The sequence below is a fragment of the Pelodiscus sinensis genome, chromosome 3, assembly GCF_052426305.1.
Source record: "Pelodiscus sinensis isolate ZL-2025 chromosome 3, ASM5242630v1, whole genome shotgun sequence".
NCBI classification, from domain to species: Eukaryota; Metazoa; Chordata; order Testudines; family Trionychidae; genus Pelodiscus; species Pelodiscus sinensis.
Window position 1 is genome coordinate 85,085,334 of NC_143054.1, and position 25,993 is coordinate 85,111,326.

General features: G+C 41.4%; 1 protein-coding gene across 3 annotated transcripts in view; it reads right to left on the reverse strand.

Moving 5' to 3' along the window:
- The window catches only part of TRAPPC3L (trafficking protein particle complex subunit 3L), a 58,367-nt gene that overhangs the window by 25,723 nt on the left and 6,651 nt on the right, over window positions 1–25,993 (reverse strand). For 2 of the 3 annotated variants that reach the window (XM_014573708.4, XM_075924021.2), the window contains exons 2-4: window positions 7,559–7,606; window positions 5,385–5,482; window positions 1,024–1,123 (exon numbers count right to left, since the gene is read on the reverse strand). In XM_014573708.4, the coding sequence (XP_014429194.2) occupies window positions 1,024–1,123; window positions 5,385–5,482; window positions 7,559–7,561 (201 nt within the window). In that variant the 5' untranslated portion in view covers window positions 7,562–7,606. Of the gene's footprint in view, window positions 1–1,023; window positions 1,124–5,384; window positions 5,483–7,558; window positions 7,607–11,086; window positions 11,304–25,993 lie in introns of all 3 variants that reach the window. The other variant, XM_006123231.5, reaches the window with a different exon arrangement.

The following is a 25,993-nucleotide window of genomic DNA, read 5'->3' on the forward strand; positions in this document are numbered from 1 at the left end:
CGGCCATTCTTTTGCTCTTATGTTGTTATGGAGAGGCAAAAACAGTATTATTAACATCTCCTTTGATCTCGATTAGCACAAGTAAATTGGCCCTTTATAAGTGAGCAATGTGTGTGGGGCGGGGGGGGGGGCAATTCCTCAGTATCAGAAGAGGCAGGGCTGGAGGCAGCCAGCCCTTAGTGCCACCCCCCCCTCCCCACACACACACACATACACACACCAGCCCTCAGAGCTCCCTGGTTTGCATCTCACGGGGCTGTGGCAGCAACTGAAGGGGCCTACAACTCTGGCCACTGCTGCTGTCTCAGTAGCAGCGGCAGTGGCTGGGAGCCTCAGGCTCCTTTGAACTGTCATACCATGGAGCAGTTGCCCTGTTTCCCCACCCACCCATTCCATTCCCCTCGTCAGCAGAGCTGCACATAACCTCTATGTAGACATTTGAATTCATACCTATTTGAACCAGTACTTGGTTATAATGATTCCTTGTGGAACCTCATACAATCTGTTCTAAATTTAAGGTAAGTAAATCTGGCTAAATTACTAGTGACCAATCAGAAGTCACTGCATCCTCTATAGACTCAGTGTTAGCCATCAAAATATACATAAAAGCTACAGAACAGAACTATGGGAGGATTGCTCCTGAAAGTTAAGCACATGCTTCAGTGTTTAGCCATCTCATGATCTTGGTTAGAACTCCCTTGTCCTAGCTATGTCGACCAGTATTGTGAGTGTAGTGGGAGAGTTCAAAGGCTCACAGTTCACAGTATCATAGCACTCTTCAGTGCTCACTGGGGCTGAGAACTGTTGCTGTGAACAACCTTTGGTTTGTGTGCTGGTGTTAATATGAAGGACATCAGACTATCCGGTCTGCTTTATCATACCTTCATGTCAGACAGTCTACCATATTGGTAGATGGACTAACTCTGCTTTGGAAGGAAGTGATATGAGATAAGGTCCTATGGTCCACCCACAGGTTGAGGACATCGGAAGATACCAAAGGCTAGCTACTTTAAACATATTTACCTGTGCAATCACGTCTACAGTTTCAGAATAGCTACGGCACTTCCTCATAGCAGAGCGAGCCAAAAAGTCTTCGATCAGTCTTATACCAATGTCATATCCCCTGCGGCAAAGAAAATAAAGTTACATGAAAAGCTGAATGCTTTGTGTCTCCTCCCTTTATTCCTCTCTCTAGTCTCACTCTTTCTCTGTGAAAAGCAGCAGCATGAACTGGGTTAGAAAAAGCTGCGGCTGCCTGAGTGAGGAGATATTCTCAGTTATGGAGATTTTACTTGGACCCGTTTTTATATACACTAAGGCCACTTCACACTGGCCATGTAGAATGGGCCTGTACTCTATGCTGTCAAAGAGGTCTTAATGTTGGCATTGATACAATTTAGCATTGATACAGTGGTTAGATTTTAGTAGCGGCAAGATAGTAATTTTCTGACATATGGCCTTCAAAGGGGTTCCTCTGAAAAGACCATTACACACTGAGCATAGTGTGACCAGCTGATGTGATGACACTAGCAGTCTCATTGCCCTAAGTATGAAAGTTTGGTACAGTGTTTCTCAATCTTTTTTTATAAAGTACCCCTTTAAAAAAATAATTAAAAAGTAAAAAAATTATAAGTACCCCCAGTAGCTATGGTTTTCAGACACACAACATTTTTTTCTACTATTGCAACACATTAGTTTAAACAACTTAATCGTAGCTGAGTGGGTGATGAAATTTTGGGGTGTAAAAAGTACAAAAACAATAAAGTGCTGTAAAACTAAAAACTAAATTTCAGTTGTGTTGATGTACCCCCCAGACTTCTCTTGAGTACCCCTAAGGATACTTGTACCACTGGTTGAGAAACACTGGTTTGGCACACCCAGGCATAGTCTGAGAGACTGGCACGTCCTTTTCACATTTGCTTAGGTTGAAATTTGCAAATTTTAGGTTCTTTGAAGTATGTGTGAAACAGAGTAGTTGGCAAAAAAATAAATGACAGAATAATTGAAGAAACCAATCAATGTTCCCAGTTACCTGGTCCTTCAAAGTGAAACTATTGCAGTCCTTCATAGCAATATATTTCTGTGTTTTGTGCTAGATGCTTGCACTTGATCACAAGTGAAGACACATTCTGGTTTTGTTCTATTTAGGTTTTTGTACCATGTTCATTACCATGGCATACTAGTGGTATGTCCATTAGTTCCATGGCTGGCTGACACCAGCCTACCTGGTTAGCAAAATTGGCAGAGGCCATTTTTCAGAGAGTAATGTTTTGTGTGGACTCCTGCAATAAAGTACAATTTATGCAAGAACAAAGAGAACGTTCATCTGACCCGCTGTGATAGTGTGTCCCTTAGACTTGGAGCACCCTGAACCCTGGCATGACTGTGGTATTAATGTATTTATTAAAGACATTTCAGTAGTTTTCCATAGAGAGAAAAAAAGTACTTCCCCATCAATCACATAACTTGGGTTGCCTAACAGATCAGAGTCCAATTTGTCCTGAGCATCTTGGTTCATTTGCCTGCCACAGAAATTGCAGGTTGAAAGTCTTATCCCTTGCAAGAGACCTTGCATCTGACGAAGTGGGTCTTTGCCCATGAAAGCTTATGCTCCAACACTTCAGTTAGTCTATAAGGTGCCACAGGACTCCTCACCGCTTTTGCAGATTCAGACTAACATGGCTACCCCTCTGATACTTATCCCTTGCAGCCTCTCTGAAATGGCTCACACAAGATATGAGTAGGTTCTTCCATCCCTCCATAGCTTCCTCTTCCACTGCCAGCCTTCTGTTGTCCTTCCTCCATCCACTGTTCCCTTTCCCTTTACCCTCCTTTCACTTTTCTTCCTTCTTTCATTCCTCCTCTGAAATTCCTTCTTCACTTTCTTTTCTCTCTTTTCTACTAGCAATATGCTCCTTCCTCTTGATTTCTCATCACCATAAACAATAGCTGAAGTGTTTGTTACATAACTTCTGTGCAAAACTAGTTGCATTTAGGCCAAATGTATTTTGCATTTAACTAAATTTAAATTCAATTAAAATGTTGAGATGGAACTCAGATTCCAGAGAAATGACAACATAAAATGGATGAAAGACTGTAAATCATTCTCCAAATAAAGTAGGTCGTTTGAATTCACTGCATGCCTTCTGAAGATAATATTAATATTGGCTATTATATAATATATTAGCCAATTAGCCCGTCATAAGACGGGATTTTCAGGTCTCTCCTCCATGTCGGCCTTCTCCCCTGAGCCTCCGGTCTCTCACTCCATCTCTCTCTCTCTCCTCCTCCTCCTACTGCCTCCCCCTTTCTCTCCTTCAGCTCTCCTCTGCCTCCTGCCTCTCTCTCTGTCTCTCTCTTTCTCTTCTCCTCCCCCTCCTGCCTCTCACTTGGGGGACCGCGGAGCCCAATTGGCCATTTGGGCACTGCACTCTCCATGCTGCATGAGGGGTGTGGAGCCCAAACAGTCGCTTGTGCCACTTGCTCCCATGCAGCGGCCTGGCTAAGCACTGCAGAAGTCAGCCGAGTGCCACGGTGGGAGTTGAAGGGGGGTGGGGTGGTGACATACACGGCCAGGGGGGCAGGGTCTGGAGCCACTGTCATGCTGCACGTCATCGCCCCGCACCCCTTCGCCTCCCGCCGTGGCACTCGGCTGACTTCTGCACCGCTCAGCCAGGCCGCCGTGGGGGAGCAAGCGGCGCAATCAGCTGTTTGGGCCTCGCACTCCCCATGCAGCACGGGCTGCCCAGAGGGAACAGCCAGCATTTCAGTGTTATAGACTCTCAGACACTGGGCTACTATATATATGATATAAATATTAAATATATACAGATAGTCTCTGTAACTATCCCTGAATTATGTCACACATTGTGCAGGAGGTTTTGTAGAAGGAAAAGTTAATGAAACTGACAAACGTAAATGCAAGCACCTGGGCCAAGCTCAGAAATGCTTCTATTGATTTTTTTTCCATATCCATTTGAACTTAATTCTTTCTTAATCTCTTTCACTACTTGTTATGGGCCTTATTCATAGTCCACTGATGTCAATGGAAAGTTTCTCATTGATTTTGGATAAGGCCCTGTGACAAAAAGCCTAAAAGTTATATCATACCCAAAGCCATGTTATCACAAAAAGCTTTCTGGAAGACTAAGGTTCAAAATAACACTGTGTGATGTACTGGCAAGCGATGAAATATTTATTTATTGACTGGCCCATTTAGCTAAGTATCATCATTAGCTGCACTAGTAAATATTTCATTAGCAATTATTAAAATATGTACATCACCAATACCAGAGAGTGCTCAGGTTATTTTTAAGTTTAACCTTTAGAGCCGTAAAACCAACTGAAGTGACATGCTGATGACTTACAATCCGTATAATGCTGCAGAAACAGAGAGGCAAAATAGCCCTGTTCACAAAAACTTCAATAAAAACAGTGGGCTAAATTCATGTAACTGTGTTAATGGGGTTAAACCAGAACAGTTTGTTCATCGAATGGAAAAGGTAAAACAGGGTAGGAAAATCTTCATGTAGTAGAAGAGAAGTAAAGTAGGACTCCATACCTCCCAGCTTGAACTTTTCCCTATTTTTACCACAGAACCTGCAAAGAACCTACATTTAATGCCCTAAAATAAATTATACTGATTGGAGTGGGGTGAAGAATTAATGAGTGATTCAATTACCATAGTTTGTTTTCTTATTTCAATTTGAGTGTACATCGCACTTTTCTCAAACAGGTGCTGTCCTGAACAATTTTTGCGAGTAGCTATTGGCCTATAACTTGCTAGCAAGCAGTTTATTGTATCTGATATCCAAAATTCTAGTTGTTTTGATTGAACATGTAGGTCCCATGATAAGTTTGGGTTTTCCATATGGATGAGCTTACCTCTGAGAAACAGGTTTTATTGATAACTAATTCAAAAATTGCTTCTGGCCAATTTTTCATGATAGTATTATTTATGGTTTTCTGTAATCCCTAGGAGCCTCCTCATGGACTAGATTTGTATTGTGCTAAGTGTTATACAAACTCAGTGCTAAAAGACCTTCCCTGTCCCCAAAGATCTTACTTGTTTTTTAATTGCCAAATTAAAAGACACTAACATTCCTGCCATTCAATTTATCTGCTAGAATGTTCAGGGAAAGCAATCATCCAAGGGGGTCTCTACTAGGGTGATGGGTTTTTCTCTTGAACCATCTTGTCAACTGCAAGGAAGTTTATTGTAAGTGTCTTGGTGTTAAGGACTGTCTTGCTTTGCGTGGTCCCAAACCTGATTCTGTTGTTCTGCAAATAACAAACAATAAGAGGCTGGAGGGAAATATATCTGAGCAGGTAGATGTCACTAATGCTAAGCTGGATGTGGAATGAAGAATAAATATGTTACTTACATTCTGTCTAGATACTTGTTCACATCTTCATCCTTTTCATAGTCCTTACACAGCTGGGCTACCAAAGCACCATAGGTGAGCACAAAGAATTCTCTGCTCTGTCAAACAAAGGGGGAAAAAAGACTGTGGATATGACCTGAGAAAGAAACTAGGAACAAATTCATACTGTTCCTTCTAACCTCCTATGTTGTCTTTATACATAAAATCCCAACATTTATCTTTACACATCTTCTGTCTATAGACACGCAGCCAGTGAAATCCAGCATGTGGGTTCAGTATATCTTATCATCACCCCTCACCTAGACCCCAGTATTGTCAAGAGATCTGTACCATCACTCCTTATGCCTGCATGGAGTACCATTTGCAAGACTGGTACAGAACAATATGTTTTAATTTTGGAAGGAAGAAGAGTAATATTTTTTTAAAAACATGACTAATGCTAGGCATTTGGGATGACTGCCAAGTTCAGCATTAGGTCTTTTACAAGAGTAGTAGCAACTTGTGTAGTTAAATTCCATTGCATCGAAAAAGGCGCAATGAGTCTGAGTCTTGTCATTCACATTTATGCACAGTGAATGCAAAATGGATGCAGAAAGTTATTGATTCAGAACAGTAACACTTTACACCCACTTTGCACTTCTTCTGCATAGGTGTGAATGACAAGGCAAAGCAGAGGAGTCCTCTCCTTCTTTCAGCTATCTAATGCGAGATCAGTATTTTTAATTCTTTTCATCAGCAGCTCTTCTTCCATTCTTAGTGCTATTGCACTTCCAGATTCCTGAACTGAAGAGTTTTATCCTTACACTATTTCTGCCACACAAATAAGTCTATTACTTTCCATTGTTAAGCCAGAAGTTTGTTCTGCTGCTAATGCTACCTGCTTCTAAAGTCTGTATGTCAAATCAACAAGGTAGGAGAGCAAAAGCACGAAGTTCCTCGGAAGAGATGATATGTTCAGTGCGATCTGGTTATTCCCAGAGGATTTAGCTATGTTAGGAAAAGTGGATAATGGCCTCCTAAACTGAGGTAGAAAGAATTAACCTGGATCTGTGCTCTGACATTAGTTACAACACGAGAGCTAGCCTTGGGCACTTTTCTAATGTAGACAAACTCAGACACCAACACCCAGTTTCCCTTGAATCATATGGTTCACTATAAAATGTTCAGAATTCTGTGTTCTGTGCTTGCTGGGTTACACCAAGGCACCAGGGGCCTTCCATGACTTCAACTTGCCTATTAGTACCAAATCTGGGTTCTTAGGGTGAATGCAGACACATACCCCCAAAATGAGTCTGGGTAAAATCAAATATAAGGGTTCCTTCCACCTTGTACATCTAAATGCTCACAGTACAAGAGAAGATTAAGCTCGTGTGGAAGAAGTTATTATACACAAAGGTACTTTTACTAGTACAGCTTATTCCTTAACCAATATGGGAATAGCTAGACAGATGTAAGAATGTTTATACCAATAGAACTGTGCTCACAAAAGGAGGTTGTCCTTTTACCCTTTTAACCCTTTTACCCTTTTAACTATACCCATGTGTTGTGTAACTTTTGTGTGTAGGCAAGGGCTTAGATTGTGCTTTTAAGTTGTGAGTATGGGTTGGTGAATAAACTGCCCCAATTAGGGAATAGCCCCTGAAAGCATAGTGTCTGAGATGCTCATCCAGGACACAATTCCTCCTTTCCTCTGGGGTGAAGGAGGGGTAATGCATCTTTCATCCTTGAAAGAGTGTAATTGATTTCCCTGCCTCGTGACTATCTCTCTGCTGTAGCCAGTGGATGGGCATGGGATGGAACTAAGCAAAGTCTGCCTCTGCCCAGCCACTTGCTCATAGAGGGGAGTATCCAGAGAGGGGGGACTGTGCATGACACCTGATCCAAACCCCAAATCTGGGTAGGTCTTATTCAGTTGAGGATCTTGCTCAGCCCTGCTCAGCTGAGTAAAACGGGAGCATAATCGAGCCCTCTATGACAAGAATGAAATTCTAGCTGGGTCGTTCCTTCCATAGTAGAGAAGTTTGTGAAATGTGCCCAATGTTCTGTGGGGACTTTCAGCAGAAACAATTGGATAAAAAGTTCTTATGTCTGAAACACACTTTGTACTGCAAATGTATTGCTGAAAAAATCCAGAGGAATGGCAGGAAATGGAGTAACCTAGATTTGTTGCATACCATGTGATGTGCCGAGGCAGAGGATGAGATGCTTGGTAAATGCCAGTCCTAAAAGATAAAAAGAAGTAAATAAAAATGACAGGGGTTCACTTGTGTGGCTTCGGAGGGACTGCTAAAAGAAAGAAGCAAAAGGTGATGGATTGAAATGGAAATGCAGTTTAAACATTACATCACAATTTAAATCACTTTGGTAGGAAGTGAGCCTTGGCACTTAGGACAATAAGGGGCCCTAACTAGGCTTCTGAGTTGCTCCCACAATACAAATAATCTGAATAGTAATTTTAAAAATCTCAGATGATAATTGTAATCAAGGTGAAATAGTCTCCCCACCCTCCCATCTAGGTTTCTCATATCTTTTTCACACTTTTGTTGTTGATCAGACTAATTCTTTTAAAGAAAAAATACCCTTGCTGAAGCTCTCTTTAAGACAGTCTTTGTCATTGGTTTGGAGACTGACAAATATTTCTGGTCCCTAGACAACACACTTGGTGCACGAGTAGGATTCTAGCAGCCTGGGCAGTGAGCAGATCACAAGAGTATATCCCAGCATTTGGGGCAGGACAGGGGAAAAGGCCAATGGTGCTACCTAGATTTTCCTGTCCCAGGCATTAGGCCAGCCTCCTGGAGTTGCACTGCATCCTAGAGGAAAAGTTTCTGCTTTCCTATGCCTGGAATCTCTACAGCTCACCCCAACCTATAGCCCATTTACTATCTTTGGACTGGACACTGGGGACATTTCACCCATAAAAATACAGTACTCAGTATTCTTCTCATTTAGGTCAATCAAGCCTTTCTTGCCTTATGACTACAACAATTGACTTGAATGGGAGTTAGTATAGCTGTACTTACATATGGCAGCATCTAACAGCCCTACTTGAGCTCAGTCCAATTGTGCAGGACTCTGCACAAACACCTATTAAGAGACAATGACTCCTTCAAAGAATTGGTAAATAAAACAAAGGCCAAAACAGAAGGAATTTGCCCAAGTTCATTCAGCGTTTCAAAGGGGCAACCGTGGAGCCTGGGGTCAGCTGAGGACTCCCCTGCTGATCCTAGGCTCTGCCCAGCATTTCCCCAGAACCTGACCCTGAGTTCTGCTGCCACGGCGAGCCCAGGATCAGCTGAGCAGTCCCCAACTGACCCTGGGCTCCATGGCTGCCCCTTTAAAACACCACCTCTGGCATTTCAAAGGGGCAGCCCTGAGCCTGCGGTCAGCTGTGGATCCCGGGCTCCGTGTGGCATTTCCCTAGAATCCAAGGGCAGCTGAATCCACAGCTGACCCCAGGTTTACACAGCACTTACCCGGAACCTGACATCAGCTGAGGACTCCCCAACTGATCCTGGGTTCTGAGGAAATGCCGTGTGGAGACTGGGATCAGCTGGGGAGTCCTCAGTTGACCCTGGGCTCCACTGCCCCTTTGAAACACATGGAGGCAGCATTTCTAAGGGGCAGCCACCACACAGCTGATCCCAGGCTCAGCTGTGAAGCAGCTGCCCCTTTAAACGCCTCCTCTGTGTGTTTCAAAGGGGCAGTGGAGCCCAGGGTCAGCTGGGGAGTCCTCAACTGATCCCAGGCTCTGCATTGCACTGCCCCTTTGAAGCGCTGCAGTGGTACTCCAAAGTGGAAGAGCAGCATTAACCCCTGCAATTAATGCATTAAAAAATTAACGTGTTAATCCTGGACTGTATTAATCGCAGGCCTTAATGCATATTGATTGACAGCCCTAGTAGCTACTAGTTGTGTGCACCCTGTTGGGTTTTTTATCCAGATTTCTTCAGAGGAGACTAGACTTGTACTGACAAACTCATTTTCATTGATGACCAAAGCTTTATGTTACAAAACAGAAGGCCAATGCCTTACATCATTTTGTCAACTGGCACCCCCTAAGTGTAATTTTGAATAGCAGTTAAGAACAAAGTCACATCAGAAATGGTTGGTAAAAGTGAGGATGATTCACCTTAAGTTCCTTACAGAAACAAAGAAACTTCCAGACTGTACTTCTGGGCAAAGTTACTTAAGGCAATCCAAAAATGGACATCCTTCTACATGCACATTTGGCAGGCAGGCTCCTGAACAAAAAGTTAGCCGAGTGTTCTTGTGGCAGATTTCCAGTAGTTGGCTATTTCACCCCTTAAAACCACAGTCAGCAAACTAGAGAAAAATTGACAATCTTGGTTTTCTAACCCTTTAATGGAACAGAAGAATATTCATTTCTCACTTTTATACTTGTGTAGTTTAAGAAAGGCTTCAGGGACAGTTTCATATGCCGATGAACTTTGGAATATCAAGAGAATATTAACAGATAGTGCACTTGATCAAAATACTGAACAAGCATAATAGTTGGAGCAGAAAAATGTTTCATTTTGTCTGTATTTGGCAATCAATAGTGTCTGGTTATGGGACAAATCCACGTACAATTGATATCAATCTGAGCTCTAACACTGTTTCCAATGGGAGCAGATTTTGATCTTAAGGACCAGCTCCTACCCGGTGAAGTGCAGGTTCACTAGTCCCTGTCTTTCCCATTCAAGCCAGAGTGTAGGATCTGTCTCTCATGCTAGGAAAGAGGACTGGCCTCGGTGGTGGTCAAGCACCACATAGCCCCAAGTGGGTGTGGTCCACCATCAAGGAGGCATGTTTAGTTATCCAGCTGGGCAGCTCATATACTGCAGCCCTGCCTAAGCCATCTGTATCTGTAACTGCAGCATGGTTCGTGCTAAAGGCATGACTGATATTGATCTAAAGCATGGGTTCCCACACTGGGAGGTGTGAAGAAATTCCAGGGTGTGTGTGCGCAAGGTGACCCCCCGACCCCAATCAATCCTGCTCCCCCCCCCAAGTTTTGCTGCTATTTTTGTTTTTTGGCCCCAGTCAGTTCCGTTTTTTTCTCAACAAGTTTTACTGCTATTTCGGGGGGGGGGGGTATGAGGTTTTCTCAAAAATCAAAAAGAGGGCGTGATGCCAAAAAGTTTGGGAACCACTACTCTAAAGCTTCAGCAGGGTAGCCGATAAGAAGTGGGTTTTGCCCACAAAAGCTCATGCTATCATCTACCTGTTTTGTTAGTCTTTAAGGTGCTGCTAGACAATTTGTTGATATTGCTCTGCTCTCCCAAAAATGAGGGCAGAGTTCTGCCATCTAGATTCCTTCTGGACCAGGGCTGGCTGAAAAACATTTCATTTCAGTCACAGAAAAATTAGAATGTTTCCATAGGAAATATTAATGTCAGTTTCTTCCAGGTATTTTTAATACTGAGATCTGTTCTAGTAAGAAACTAAAATAAAAGCTCCCCTATATGTCAAGTCACAGGATTGGCTGCTCACAAGAGGATTATTTTTCATCAAAGCCATAAATGTCGTCAGTGCATTCTACAATTGACAGATTCATCTCTTGGTGCATAGATTTACTGAAATGTGTATCACAGCTTTATTTTCTAGCTAGTCTACTATCATGACTGCACAAAACAATACACTTCAATAAAACAATAGCTTCACATGCAGTAATGTTTATATATTTAAATACACCTTACTATTTTGTGATTATCTTGTCTTCTGTTCATTGGCCGTGACATGTTGCTTGAACAAGGGTGAACTGTATGATCATTCACTTATATCTTTTTTCCTTTCAGAAGTATTTTCCCATCCAGGTACTTGTATTTCTTTTTTCACCCTTCCTAAAGTTTTCTCCTCTCTTCTGTTCTGTCTTTGCATTAGATCCGTTTGCTGCATTCTGTGCTGATGCTCCTCCTATTCATTACAAGCATTAAATTTTTTAGGAGCAATTTGATTGGTAGCGGATTTGCTTCCAAGCACAACCACCTAAATAGCTGCTCCATGCCTAAGAATGGATTCTAATCCCAGTAAACAACAGCTGGATCTCACTGCGTGAAATCAGGCCAGGCAACACCAAGCGATTCTACATTTTATGCTCTCAGGAAAAAATAAAGCTGGTCTATTGTTCATGCTTTTGCTTCAGAGTGCAAACAAGAGATTCCAGAGTGGAAAATAAAAACACAAACACCAGACACTGTTGAACAAAGCAACTGTTCTTTAGATTCTTTTCAAGGATAAAATCAGGGAGCTATATTCAGCTGCAGGTCTATGAGCTTTTGTTGGGTTACCATTGATGGGGCCTGGAAGGAGAGACTGCCTAGAGCAGGGATCCTCAAACTGTGGGGTGGGACTCCAGAGTGGGTTGAGACCTCATTTTAATGGGGTCATCTGGGTTGGCTCAGACTTTCCAGAGACTGGGGTCAAAGTTGAAGCCTGAACCACCCTACCTCTGGCTGAAACCAGAGAGCTTCAATCCTGGGTGGCAGGCCTCACATTATTGGCCCTCTGCCTGCGACTCAAGCCCTTGGGCTCCAGTTTTGACACTCTCCCACATGCGGTGGTGGGGCTTGGGCATTGCCCACCTTCCTGGTCATGGGGCTCAGGCAGGCTCAGGTTTTAGTCCCCCTTTTGGCCTCAGGAGTTAACCCCGATGCACCTTTGCTTTTTAAATGTATGAAGAGATGCAGCGCCTCTGCCTCCCCTGCTCCCTGCGAGGATAGTACTGGGGGGAACCGAGTTTTAAGCCAGCTCCCCCCAGCACCGATTCCTGCTTTCCCACTCTTGATGCCTTTCTCTGATAGAGGCAGCAAGCGGGGGTGGGGGAGGGGGAAGTGACTAGTCAAGTCACTACCCATAAGCATATGCTTATCAGGTAGTCAACTAGACACTTACATCCCTAGAAGGGGGCTGTGGTAAAATGAAGTTTGAGAACCCCTGGCCTAGAATATAGAGGCAGGTGCTCCCAAGACATCTCTTCAATAGCCTGTAGCAGTGATTCCCAATGTGAGAGTCACATAACCCTAATCATAATCTTGTGTGGACCAAACAGACTCTACATACTTTAATAAGATACAAAGTAGGGTTGTCAGTCACACTTAACTCATATGATTAATGCATATGTGCCAGATATGCTAAACATTTGTATGCTCCTTCATGCTTCGACCATCATTCCAGAGGAACTCTGGGGAAAACAATATCCCCCTTTGCAGAAAGCCATTTCCCTTCCACCCTGCTGGCATCGAGGCACGTGCAATTTGAATCCTCTTACATCAGAAGAATTGAATTTAGTCTATTTTGTCAACTTAATTTAGGCTCAAAAGTAGGTCAGGGTCAAACAGAAGTTTAAAAATAGACAGGGTGATTATAATCCTTAATGGGCCAGATTCTGCTATATGGACTTAGGGTAGGTCTACACTATACCCCTCTATCAGCAAAGGGATGTAAATAAAGCACATCAAAAGTGCAAATGAAGTGGGGATTTAAATATCCCGTGCTTCATTTGCATAATCATGTTCTGGTGCTGTTTCAAACAAATGCCATTTTGAAACTGAAACAGCGGTTTAGACGCTGGCCCATTAAGGTTCTGCTGACAGCGGGGTGATTTTTCGACAGATCAAAAAACGAGGAGTACAGGATCTGTCGAAAAATCACCCCGCTGTCGGCAGAACCATGTCTAAACCATGGTTTCAGTTTCGAAATAGCGCTTGTTCGAAACAGCACCAGAATGTGATTATGCAAATGAACCATGGGATATTTAAATCACCGCTTCATTTGCACTTTCGATGTGCTTTATTTACATCCCTCTGCCGACAGAGGTGTGTTGTGTAGACCTAGCCTTAGCAAGTAATATCAAGCTTAACAAATAGTCCCATTGATTACAGAGAGGAAAGGGTGGAATCTAATCTAGTATGAATGAAAATGTTTTCACAAATTCATTTTAGGTGCCTAAATACTTTAAAAAAAATCCTGCCCTAGATCTCTTTTGAAGATGGAATTTAGGCATTATGACAATTTTACCCCAATTAAAAGTAAATTATTTGTTTGTTTTAAATTAAGTTTTCCCCAAATTTCCAATCCTGCAGGGGTGTATTAATCAATGCAGTATTAAAAGGCTAGTAAATATACTCCTTCAAGGATTGGAAATTTGAGGACAAGTTCATTTAAAACAAACAAACAACTTACTTTTCATTAGGGGTAAAATTGATATAATGCCTAAATTCCATCTTTAAGAAAATCCTACTCTAGCTCTCTTTTGAAGTGTTTAGGCACCTAAAAATGCAGTTAGGCAACAAGGTGCACAGTAGTTGCCTAACTCACCTTACAAAGAAATCAGAAGCATTTAAAAATATATTATTTAAGAGTGCCCTTTTATTTGATCTACATTTCATTATCTTTAATATCTACTGCCATACAGGGAATATGTAAACCAATAGAATGTCTACTTTAAACCTACACTATTTATGGTTCTCAAAATTAGCTTTTCCCCCAGCTCATATTATACTGGACAAATTACCAGAATTTACTTTGTTCATCTGGCAGGTTTGAGTGGGTAAAGTGGTGATACAGCAGAATGCACACTTAGGCTACATCTACACAGCTTCCCTCTTCCACAAAAGCCTATGCAAATGAAGCACGGATTAGCATATTGCCATGCTTCATTTGCATAATTAATTAGGAGCCCTTTTGCGCAAAAACCCCCTCTTGTGCAAGAGCCATTCTTCCTGAAAAAATGAGGAAGAACAGCTCTTGCGAAAGAGGGGTTTTTTTGCACAAAAAGGCACTGTGTAGATGGCGCCTTTTTGCGCAAAACCTCTTGTGCAAAAACAGCTCCTAATTAATTATGCAAATGAAGCACCACAATATGCTAATCCACGCTTCATTTGCATAGGTTTTTGTGGAAGAGGGAAGCTGTGTAGACGAAGTTAACTTAAATAATCCTGCTGAAATCAATGAGACTGTTCATGTGCTTAAAGTTAATGTTTAGGTGGTTGACTAGACTAAGGTCTTCAGGAGTAAAAAACGTTCCATTTGATTAGAAATCAGTAAAGTTAACAATGAGTTAAAAGAAGCAAATTAATTTTATCGTTACCCATTCATTCCTAGTCATTCAGTAGTTATCTTTTATTCAGAGAGTTGATTGAAAAAATTGGGTAGACAGCTTTAAGCAAAACCAATATCTACATTGTTTAGCCACAAAGAGGAATGTGAACAGCAGGCTATTGCATAAATTGGGGAAGTCATTTCCCTTCTACCATTCAGAATTGTTTTTAGGAGGAAGCAGGAGGCAAATGGGAAGCTAAAAACCATAACATGACCCATTGGGGGAAATGCCCCTTTCTTATATGATTGTCATAATTAATAAAATCTGCTGTACATATACTTGAAGTGAAAATCTGCATTTAATCTATCAACTGTTTTTAAGTGTAGGTCCTGAAACTACAAGTGCTGGAGCACTGCTGCTCCCCCAATTTGAAGTGGTTTCCATTGTATACAGGATTTATAGTTTTGTTCAATGGCTCTCAGCACCCCCACTTTACAAATTGTTCCAGCACACCTGTATTTAAGTTACAAAATTCATCACTTTATGATCCAAGTCATCTCTGTTATAACACAATACCTCTGAAATGTTATTAATATTGAACTATATTGTAAAATTGTAATTATGGTATTATGTGTGTGTTTAAAAAGAGAAATCCCTCCCCTATGGTGTTGTAAATAAAGGACATACAGGCTCTTTACTCCTCTGCATGGTGGTTCTGGGTTGGTTCTGAGACTGAGCATACTCAGGTTGCTAAGCCCAGGAGCACAAAGAGGAAAAAGAGGAAATTATTTAGTTCCCACTTCAGCAAACACTTTGGCACTGGTTTCAAGAGAGCTACCTCAGCAGCAGATGTGTTATTTGATTTGTACTCACTATTGGATCTAAACCTGAAGTAACATTATAGCTAAAGATTTCTGACAGCGGATGCATTGTTTTAATGCACACAGCTTATTTAAAAAAAAAGCCTATAATTTACTGGAGGGAAGGGATGGAAATAATTTATTTTCAAAAAGCACTTAAGGTTATACCACAAGCCAACAAAAATGGTAAAGGGGAAACATAAAAGCAGACTTTTAAATCCTGCTATGCAAAACGGAAGTCACCTTAACAGCTTGCATACAGCACAAAATCATGATCTAGTGATGGAAAGCATAGGGTACAGTCAGTCTCTCCTGTCTTTAATTATGTACTTCCATGGTTTTGTGGGGTTTTGTCACAACTGACCTAAAATTATGTAAATGAAAGTGTTATAAGTGAATGTGATGGCTCAGATAATATACTATCCATTGATTAAATTATAAAGGCGGGCATTAAAACTCTTAGTAAAACTGCTTGTTTGTCAGTAGTAGAATCCCACCTACACTACTGAAAAGAATTGTTTCCCATTTGCCTCCTTATCTTTGGGAACAAGATCAAAACTTCTCTTCCCCCCACGCACCTCAGGAAGAAAATGAACTGTATTTCTTTGTAAAAGCTAGTCCTAAAAATGACCCTAAATATAATTGATCCTGCAATTGAATCAGCACAAGATACTCAGGAGCATCACATGAATTGATACCATTTCATATATTCAGTTAGAATGCACTTAAATTACTATGCCTTTTGGAATATTTCTGGGGAAAAACAGATGTGTTTTTTGGCATCCCTGTGAACATCATTCTATGAGGAAGATGAGATGTTCTGAAACAGGGTTTTTTCCCTGACATTTGGCCCCGTGTAGCTGGGCCAAATGTCGGAAAAGCCTCTTTCAGAAGAAAAGTGGAAAAAGATACGCAAATTGCAGTTTGCAATTTGTGTATCTTTTTCTGACTTTTCTTTGTAGTGTGGACACAGACTTATATGTAAAAGGATGAATAACTTCAATCTACCTTATTTATCTTGCAATTGTACAGGAGAAAAATGTACACTAGAGTGAATTACATATGCCATAAATCTGTTTGAAAAATACATTGTACGAAGCAGAAAAATATCTTATGCAGTAGTCTATTGCATGCATAAAAGTTGTGCAAACTTTAAATGAAATACACTAGCTAAGATGGTATGCAAACAGGTTGGGAACTAACTGATTCAAGTGATTGGTAATAGGATAATAAAACCTTTTGCTTCTAGATTGCTGGTTTGTATCCACTCTCCTGTGTTAGTGGTTTGTCTGATTTGTGAGGTAGATTCAAGCCAGTTCTTAAGGAAGAGGCATTTGCATTATGGAAGCATCTCTATTAATGACCCTGAACAGGCACCTTGCATTCAGTTCCAGCAGAGAACTTGCTCTCTCAAATCACAGGCTATCTTTAGACTATCTTTCCTCTCCTTGGCCACTCTAGCATCCCACAAAAGCAATAAGGCTCAGCACCTCCACCTCACACCAGAAACTAGGGACGCCGGATGAGATTGTTAGTGATTTCATGGCCCAATCCTTTCCTCATATCTCCCCTTTACCCTAACTAGCATTCAACTTACAATTAAGCTGAGGTTTCCTAAGCTGATTTTCGCAAAACAAGACCTATTAAAACAGCATAATTTAAATTGCTTGCTTCAGAACTGACCTGTGCTTTGAAAGTCATTCCTAAATAAGATGATCTAGCAATAATATTTACAGAATAGCATGAAAGGGATGAAAACACCAAAACATCCATACGGAACCAATGCTGCACTGCAAATTTGTCTCATTGAGTGTACAGATTGCCTAACTCAACAATCTTGAGTTTACAATTGATGGACTTCTTGTCAATTTTCAGCTAATGTATGTTTTGAGTGAAAGAACGAAGGCTTGGGAAAGCCTGCATCACCTAAAAAAACAAAACAGAAAAGTGCATCTAGAAGCTACTGAGATGCAATCAATAGAAAATTTTAAAGTGAACTGAAGCTTGATAAGACTGTCGTAAAATAACTCCTGCAAATATTACAGAAGAAGATGGAGAGATTTGATATTTCTAATCATAAATGTGGGAATCCCTGCACAAATGTAATTCAAGTGGTGCATGAATTGCTTTTCCTCTATGCATATGTAAGCAGGGAATGAATCACTGTTTCCAATGCAGCCAGCAGGAAGGGGAAAGGGATTTTTGGTGTGGTTATGTTCACTCTGTTGTTTAGCCCCAGAAGGTATTCAACTGTTGTTATGTAAATACAGTTCATGCTGGAATGAGAAAGAAATCCTGGGTATGCTTATGCAAATACAGTTCAGCCTGTGCTATAGACCTGATGGATAGTCAATTGTTAGAATGGTATTTTGCTTATTGTAACCATTTTGGCTGTTGTGGGGTCACAAACCATGTTAACCCTAAATGTAGGAATTGTAAAATATGACCACCAGTGCTTGCAGGAGACACACTGTCATTGTAAAGAGTCTCTGATGGACAAGCCTTTCCCTTCCACACTCAAGTGAATGGCATGGGGGGAGGGGAAGAGAAAGGGGAGGGAGAAGAGCAGAGCAGAGCAGAGCAGAGCTCTGAACCAGCATGCTACATGCCCTCCAGGCATGAGCTGTAAGACTGGTTCAACTTGTGGCAGTGTGAATTTCCCAGATTACTGGGTGGGGGCTCAAGCCAGTTCTGTGTGGGATGGATGAAAAGGAACCCCTAGATATCGAACCTGGTCCTGGCTGCTGCCAGAACTACCTGGCAGAAGGGTTACACATAGGTGGAAAATCATGTAATATTAGGAGAAAATAAAGTGTCAAAAGGTACTTGCAACAAGTTCTGCAGGTGGCATTAAATAGACAGTTTGTGTGTTGTGAAGCACCGACCGGCATGTACAAGAAGCTGTGTATTTACAACGGAGCACAGTGCTAGCAGAGTGCTCCCAAAAGTTTTGATGTCTATTTCAATACCACTAGTAATTTTTGCTAATGATTTTGCATTTCACTGGATCACAGTACTAGAAGAGGCATTGGCCCTGACTTTACCATGAATTATGCAGAGATCTGCCCAGGAACAATTGAGAAAAGAGGGGTGTATATAATAAACTCTTTTGGGGAGAACTCATATCTTCATACATTTGCATAGTTGCTGCTACACAGAAACTGTTCTCCTGACTGTCGCCTCTGAGCACTAAATGATGAGTTATAATAAGAGCAGCTGCCTGAAAGTGTCATAGGCTGTTTCCAACACTGCTCCTCTAAATATATACAATCCATGGCCCCAATACTGCAAAGTCTTAAACCGCTTTAAGTATATAATGTGTCCCAACTGAGGTCACATACTTAAACGTAAGTATTATCAGGTCTATTTTTCCTACCTAGGGTCTGTAGTGTAAAGAGGCAGAGTGGAATTGTAATGGCATTTGGGCATAAGAGAGAGACCCTATCTGGAATATTTTGAAGTAATTCCTTCTCTGGGAAAAAAGAAAAACATGCCAAGTGTAAGCAGTGCAAGAAGGAGATACAGGGCCTACCTGCAAGAATGAAACATAAGGAAAACTGCATATTAGGAGAAAATGATATAGATGAAAATGTGGATGTCTGAAGAACAATGTGGATTTAGGGTATAACCCACTTCTTCAGATGACTGGAGTATTAAAAGTCCAGATCCAAAAATAAATAAGGGAAGGGAGGAAGAGGAAAAAAAAGAGAAAAAAATACAGTGACTAGATTGTTCAAGTAGTTACAAGAGAACAATTAGCACCTCAATTTTTTGGTTGGTTGGTCAAGTCATTAGGATGTGGAAGGTAGTGTGCAAGCCAGTTGATATCTCTGTTCATTCCATGCTGATAAGAATCAAACTTGTAAATGAAGTTCCAACTCTTCCCTGTGTATTTGGATTGTGGAATTGGCCTGAAACAACACAATGGCTTGGAGATCCATTAAGGAGTGCTTGGGTAGGTTAAGTGTTCTCCAACAGGTTTCTGGGTGTTGCCTTTTTGGATATCTGATTTGTGTCCATTAATTCTTTCCTATAGAGACTGTCTAGTTTGGCCAATATACACGGCAGTGGGGCATTGCTGGCATTTGATTGATTTGATTGATCTGTGTTATGCTCATGAAAGCTCATGATACCATCTTGTTTTGTTAGTTTTTAAAGTACTACTAGACTATCTGTTGTTTTTTAAGTTTTTCTAGTTACAGACTAACTCGGCTACTCCTCTAAAAGCTTTTAAATGTGGACTTAGTAACTTAACTAATTATTGTATCAGTCTTCAAGACTCTCTCTATTCCTTTTAGTATAAGTGTGATTTAACAAATACATTCCCAATCTTTGCTATATTAGATGTTGCTGGAAAAAAGGAAGTTGAGTGTTTAGCTTAGCTAATCCTTATGGCTTGTTTAATTAATTAACTAGGTTTAGAATCTCACCCAAGTATACAGTAAAGAAAGCTGCAGTAAGAGAAATCTAGTATTGCCAGTTGCCACTGGGTATCATCTTCTTATTTCATTTTGCATAATGCAGGCTCCTTATTTTAGAACATCATGGCTACAGACCATCATGGCCACAGATCATAATGGTGATGCCATAAATCTATTCCCTATTTTACTTCAGCATAACTTAGCTTTTCCAAGGGAATCCCATTCTAGACTTGTTTTTGTAAAAAATAGAAGTACCAGTGAGTTCAATAGTGCTTACTCAAAAATGAAGTGAGAAACGAGGTTCACAGGATCTGCCGATGAAGGGTTCCGGGCTCAGCAGATCCCCATCTAGACTGCTGCACTGTACCGACAGGCAGCTAATCAGCACAGCGCGGCGGTCATTTTGATTTAAATGAAGCGGCGATTACTGAAATCACCGCTTCATTTCCCTTTGCCATCCTGCCTAATCTACATGGCTCCGTCAATGGAGCCATGTAGTCTAGACACACCCTATGAGGCCACCCTCCCAGCAGCAGGGCTGTTTGAGGGCAGGATGACACAACCCCCTGAGGACAGGGGACAGCGTGGGGCTCTGGCCTAGGCCCTGTGCTCCAGGGGGCTTCTGCAGGGCTCCAGCCCCAGCCCTATGCTCCAACAGGCTGCTCTAGGAATCTGGCCCATGCTCCTGAGGGCTGCTGCGGTGCCCCAGCCCTGTGCTCAGGGAACTACCTCACGGCTCCAGCTGCCAGAGGAGCTCCAAGAAGCTGCCAGAGGACTCTGGTCCTGCACTGCGGCAGGGCTCTGACCTCAGCCCCAAACTCCCGGGGGCTGCCATGGGGCTCCAGCCCAATGCCTATCTGTGGTGCCGGGGGACTCTGTCCCAGACTTGTGCTGCTGTGGGCTCTGGCCCCAGTCTTGTGCTGCCCCCAGCCAGGCTACTGACCCTGTTTCCCCGGCTGGCTGGCCCTTCTGCCCTTAGGCTCACAGACTCACTGATCTAAGAGGTGGTCCTGCCAGATGATGGATGTTGCCAGACCACAGAGTACTGGTTTTTAGAGGTACAACCTGTAGATTTCAAAAAACTGTTACTATCTCAGGATTATCATTTTAAGACTAGTCCATGCATGGTTGTGACTATTTTCTTCCACTATTTGATCTGAGGAAGTGGGTCTGGCCCACGAAAGCTCATCATCTAATAAACCATCTTGTTAGTCTTTAAAGTGCTACATAGTCCTGTATTTTGTTTCATACTTTTTTCAGCCTCTTTTGCAGCATATATACTATGACTTAGTAATTGAAATTCTTTTTCTCCTGGATAGCAGGGAGATTGTGCTTGATGTGTAGTAAGAGGGATGTTTCTCTCGCCCCTATCTTTCTACGTAATCAAATTTCCATTCCCTTAGAAAACACATAGACATAATTGAAAAACAGGAGAATTTGGGACAAATTACTCTTTTGGCTGGAACAATTCAAAAATTTCTGACTGGCTCTAAAATTAAATAAAATGAAGCAAGCTGCACCAAAAGCCCAAATCCAAAGATCTGAGCCTTTAGGAATTTGAAAATCATATCCAAATGTTGCAAATTATACTCATATCTTTGAATCTATAAAGAGTATTGACATGATGAATCAGCAGAAGTAAAATCCAGGGGATTATCATCTATGTTGCTATAACACTGCAAAGACTTAAGCACAAGTAACTTTATGACAACAACTTTTGTAGGACTTAAATATCTCCTTCTGTCTTTGCAAGATTGCAATCTTATTTATACTTAACTTGAGTAGTATAGTTAACATAAATGAGATTATTCCAGGTTCAACACATACTTAAGTATCTGTAGGCTCTGGGACTGGGCCTCTAATTTCACCTTCCATCTACCAAATTGTAACCTTGAAAGAAAATGTTTGTTGTTGTGTTAAAAAAGCATTTATTTAACAACATGCATCCTTGATTATCTCCAGCTGTACAGAGATTCTTAAGAGCCAAGGGAAGAGTAAGAACATCTTGCTTTATTAATCACTACTGCACTTGACTCTTTTAGGCTGTTGACTGGCTTTTGATCACAGTGATGATAGCCATAAAGGTCACCCCTTGTCCTATTGTGTGGCAAGATATTTCTCTCTATTTAGCTTCCTGCATCTCAGATACTGGACCAGTTATATCTGTAATGAGCAGGTACTCTTTGAGGAAGCTGCAGACCAGAACTTGAGCCTCTATGCCACCCGTCATGGTAAGAAATTCTTTTAGTTTTGCTTCAAGAAGCAAAGAGGTGAAGGAAATACATCTCCTCTATGGCGGGGATTGGCTACTCATTTCAGGACTGTGAACTTCCTAAAATTCATGACAAAAACTCGAGCCTACACAGCATCTGAAACACACTCATATTTTCTAGACAACAGGAAAGCAGATACTTCAAATGTGGGTATCTATGTGTGTTCTTACCTTCCTATCTCATTATTTACAGTGATAAATGGAGGCTCATTTACAGTTGAGCCTTCTTTTTATGGTCCATTGTTGAGATTACTCTCTTATTCGTTTAGATTCCCATGTTAAGATTCTCTTCCCCTCCCGACCTAAACTTTCTAGAACATGGCACTTACTGTGTGTTGAGATCTGGGGACTTGCTGTGACCACACCCATTGTACTCCTTCTTCAGTGGCATGTACAGTGGGAAAAGTGTACTGAAGAGCATTATATCTCACTAATTTCTCATTGATTTATATTTGCATAATTTTTAAAAATGCATTTAATGTAACAGTGATGGATACGATGTCATAAGATGCAGTGTGCTAGGTATAAGAGTTATATCATGTACAATAAACTCCTGTAGCTACAGATATTGCATTGCTGGAGACAAATCTTAGAGTGGTGACTAACTTTAGAGTGGTGACTAAATAATCTTGATTTAAAATAAATAAATAAATAGAGTTTGCTCAAATCTCCATTGAAATGAAGAGGAAAGATAGCCACATAGTGCCGTGGGTAAAATGAACTACTTTCTTAAATGTGTTCCATTTTATATGATGCCGTCTCTTTGTTTATGATTGTTTGTTGCGTGTGGATTTGCTGGTAACAGCAACATTAAAAAAAAGGAACTGATGGCTGGTAAGTACTTGGAATTTGACCTTCCTTGTCATCCACCTCAATGGGAAAACTGCTGGATTCAATAAAAAAAATCCACATGGTCTGTGTGTTATCATTATGTATAGAAGATCATTGTTTAGCCATATTCTGTTCCCATATAAATTATTGATCTTAGCGAGCATTTTTTATCTGTAAACAAGCAAAAACAGGCATTTTTGCAGATACAGAGATTTGCTTATCAGATGTAATTAATGGCAGAGATAAGGTATGCTATCACCTCATAATTCTGTATGAAAAATGTTTGACTTTTCCAATAATTAATTAGCTGTAGGATAAATGCATCTGTGACAGATGGCAAATTGGACATTATTAGTGTGGTGCCTTAACTTTCTAGGGAAAGTTGATTTCACTTCATGTCAACGGAGAAACTATCAGCTTAAAAACATTTTTAAACAAATGTTCTTACTGCAATTATCCAAATAACACAATAGAGTATTAAAACTGAACACTTTAACTGTGTAGGCTAGGTTTTTCAATGGGAGTTGTGTACTTAACTTTCTTATGCACATTTTAAAATTTTCCCCAGTACTCTATATTTTTCCCCATGTTCTGTGAATTTGGACAATAAAAGCAAGCTAGTCGCTTTTACTTTCATGGTTCTCATGTACCTGAATAGCAAGATGATGCAATGTTCTGGATTAAGAATAAGCTGTTTTGTGATGTGTAAACTTTTTCATTAGTTTTTTTAATTCATGGAGCTATTACTACTTGATTTTGTTTTATAAAATCTTGTGTTTACATACCCTAAATTAACATGCTAGTGTCTCTCACAAGCACTCTTCTCCCCTCCCAAAATTGAAGAACAAATATTTAAAATTAGTCATTGATTTTTAAATATGGTTGATATTTGGGGATTTGATATTTGTTTATATAACAGTCATTATATATACTACTTAGCTTCACCTGCCGAAGTTTAAAGAGGAACATGTTCCTGAGAGCATGTAACAAAAAAGCAATTAGCTAGTTTGAGAGCACATGTTTTTCTCTTCCTAAGTATATTTAGACTGGTGCAGAGCAAAGCACAGCTTTCAACAGAACTTGTGACTATCGGAAATCAGTAAGTGGGCATTGAGCTGAATAACTATTTCTGCTGAAAGCTGAGTCACTTCATCCAAAATCAATTCATACTTTACCTGTTTCACTTTGGAGCTCAAACAGTCCATTATTCCTCTCTCCTAAAAAGCAGTTCTTGGAAAAATTAGAGCTTGTGAAGGAGTCTGAGAAGAGTCTGTGGCTATAATCACAGCAAACTGATTATCTTAAAACTGTTCTATATAAGTGTTGACAGGAGTCATTTGCCAATACAATTGTTGTAATGCTATTTAGAATCTAAGCCAGGTAGTTCAATATCAACTCTAAGGCTATGTCAACACTGCAGGCTTCTTGCGCAAGAACTGTTTTGTGAAAGAGTTCTTGTGCAAAAAATCTTCCACAAGAGCGCGTCCACACTGCCATGTGCTTTTGCACAAGACATGTGCTTTTGTGCAAGAGCATCCATGGCAGTGTGAACGCTCTCTTGCGCAAGAAAGCTCTGCTGGCCATTTTAACCATAGGGGCTTCTTGCACAAGAAATTCATGTTGTCTGTCTACACTGCCCTCTTGTGGAAGAGCTCTTGCGCAAGAGGGCTTATTCCTCTTGTGGAGAGGAATAACTCTTCCAGAAGAAGCCCTGTTTTCCGACGCTATACTGTAAATTTACTTGTGCAAGAAGGCACATGCAGTGTAGCTAGCCATCAAGAAGCGTGCAATGTAGACACAGCATCTGTGTAAATTTTGACCTCCTCTTGGCCCATTCTACATTTGTTACATACATGGTACATAGGATCAAGGAATTCAAAGGTACTAGACAGGTTGCTGTGCATGTTTCTTTACATATTTGCCAATCCATCTTAATCCTGACCTTTAGCATAATGCTATTTCACCCTGGAGCAAGCCTGCCTGCCAGCTTGTTGGATATTCTTATTATATGGGTCTCAGTTTTTAGCATTATAGAAATGCAAGGCTGGAAGGAATCTCAGGAGGTCATCAAGTCCATTTCCCTGTGTTAGGACAGGATCAAGTAAATTTAGACCATCCTTGACAAGTGTTTGTCTATCCTTTTTTTTAAAAAAAACCAGGCAATTCAATAACCTCTCTTGGAAACCTATTCCAAAGCTTAACTATCCTTAGAGTTAGAAAGGGTTAGTGTATTTCACGGACCCCTCTGAGCTCTGTGGTGGGGCCAAAATGAGGTGTTCAGGGTATGGAACAGGGCTGCCAGTGAGTGGGATGAGGGTACAAGGTGTGGGAGGGAGGTAGGGTGTAGAAGCAGGCTGGGAGTACTGTGATTGGCCAGGGTCAGGGAGCAGGAGGGAGGGTGGGGATAAGCTGTCTGGCCTGTGGGAGGGGGCAGGAATGGGCAGGAAGTTTGGGGTCTTTGTGGGGATATGTGTGGGGGGGCAGGGTACAGGGTCTGGGCATGAGAGGAAGGGGGCACTTACCAATCTTTGCACACCCCACCACTCCCAGGCACCGTGTAACAGGGCCTCCTGCTGTTTCCATTGGCCACAGTGATGAAAGCCTACAGTGTCCAGCCGGGAAAGGAGGAGGGGAGCAACAGCACATGGAGCTACTTCTTCCCCATGAGCCAGATCATACAATGAGGCTCGCGGCTTTCTCCCCACACACTCCACCAGGAAGATGGTGCTGGCACTCCAACCTCACGAGGGGTGGGAGGGCACAAGGCTGGAGTACCAGCACAGGCTCCCCACTGCGAGGGACCTAAGGGTGGGGGGCAGTTGAGCTCAAGCCACAGACCACCTGCAAGGTGTCCAGGAACCAATAGTGGTTCGCAGACCTCACTTTGAGAACCACTGATCTAAACCAACCTTCCCTTGCTATAGATTAGACCAATTACTTCATGCATGTCCTGATTTCAGTGGACAAAGAGAACAATTGATCCCTGTCCTCTCTATACCAACCCTTGAACTGACTGAAGACTGTTATCAGCTCTCCCCCCTCAGGGTTCCTCCCCCTTGACTAAACATGCCAGTAGGTTTTTTTAAAAACATTACTCTTAAACTAACTTTTCTAAAACTCTGACCATCTCTAAGGAGGTTGCTGAGCCTTTGTGACCTGTATGTGGAGATTCCTCTCCC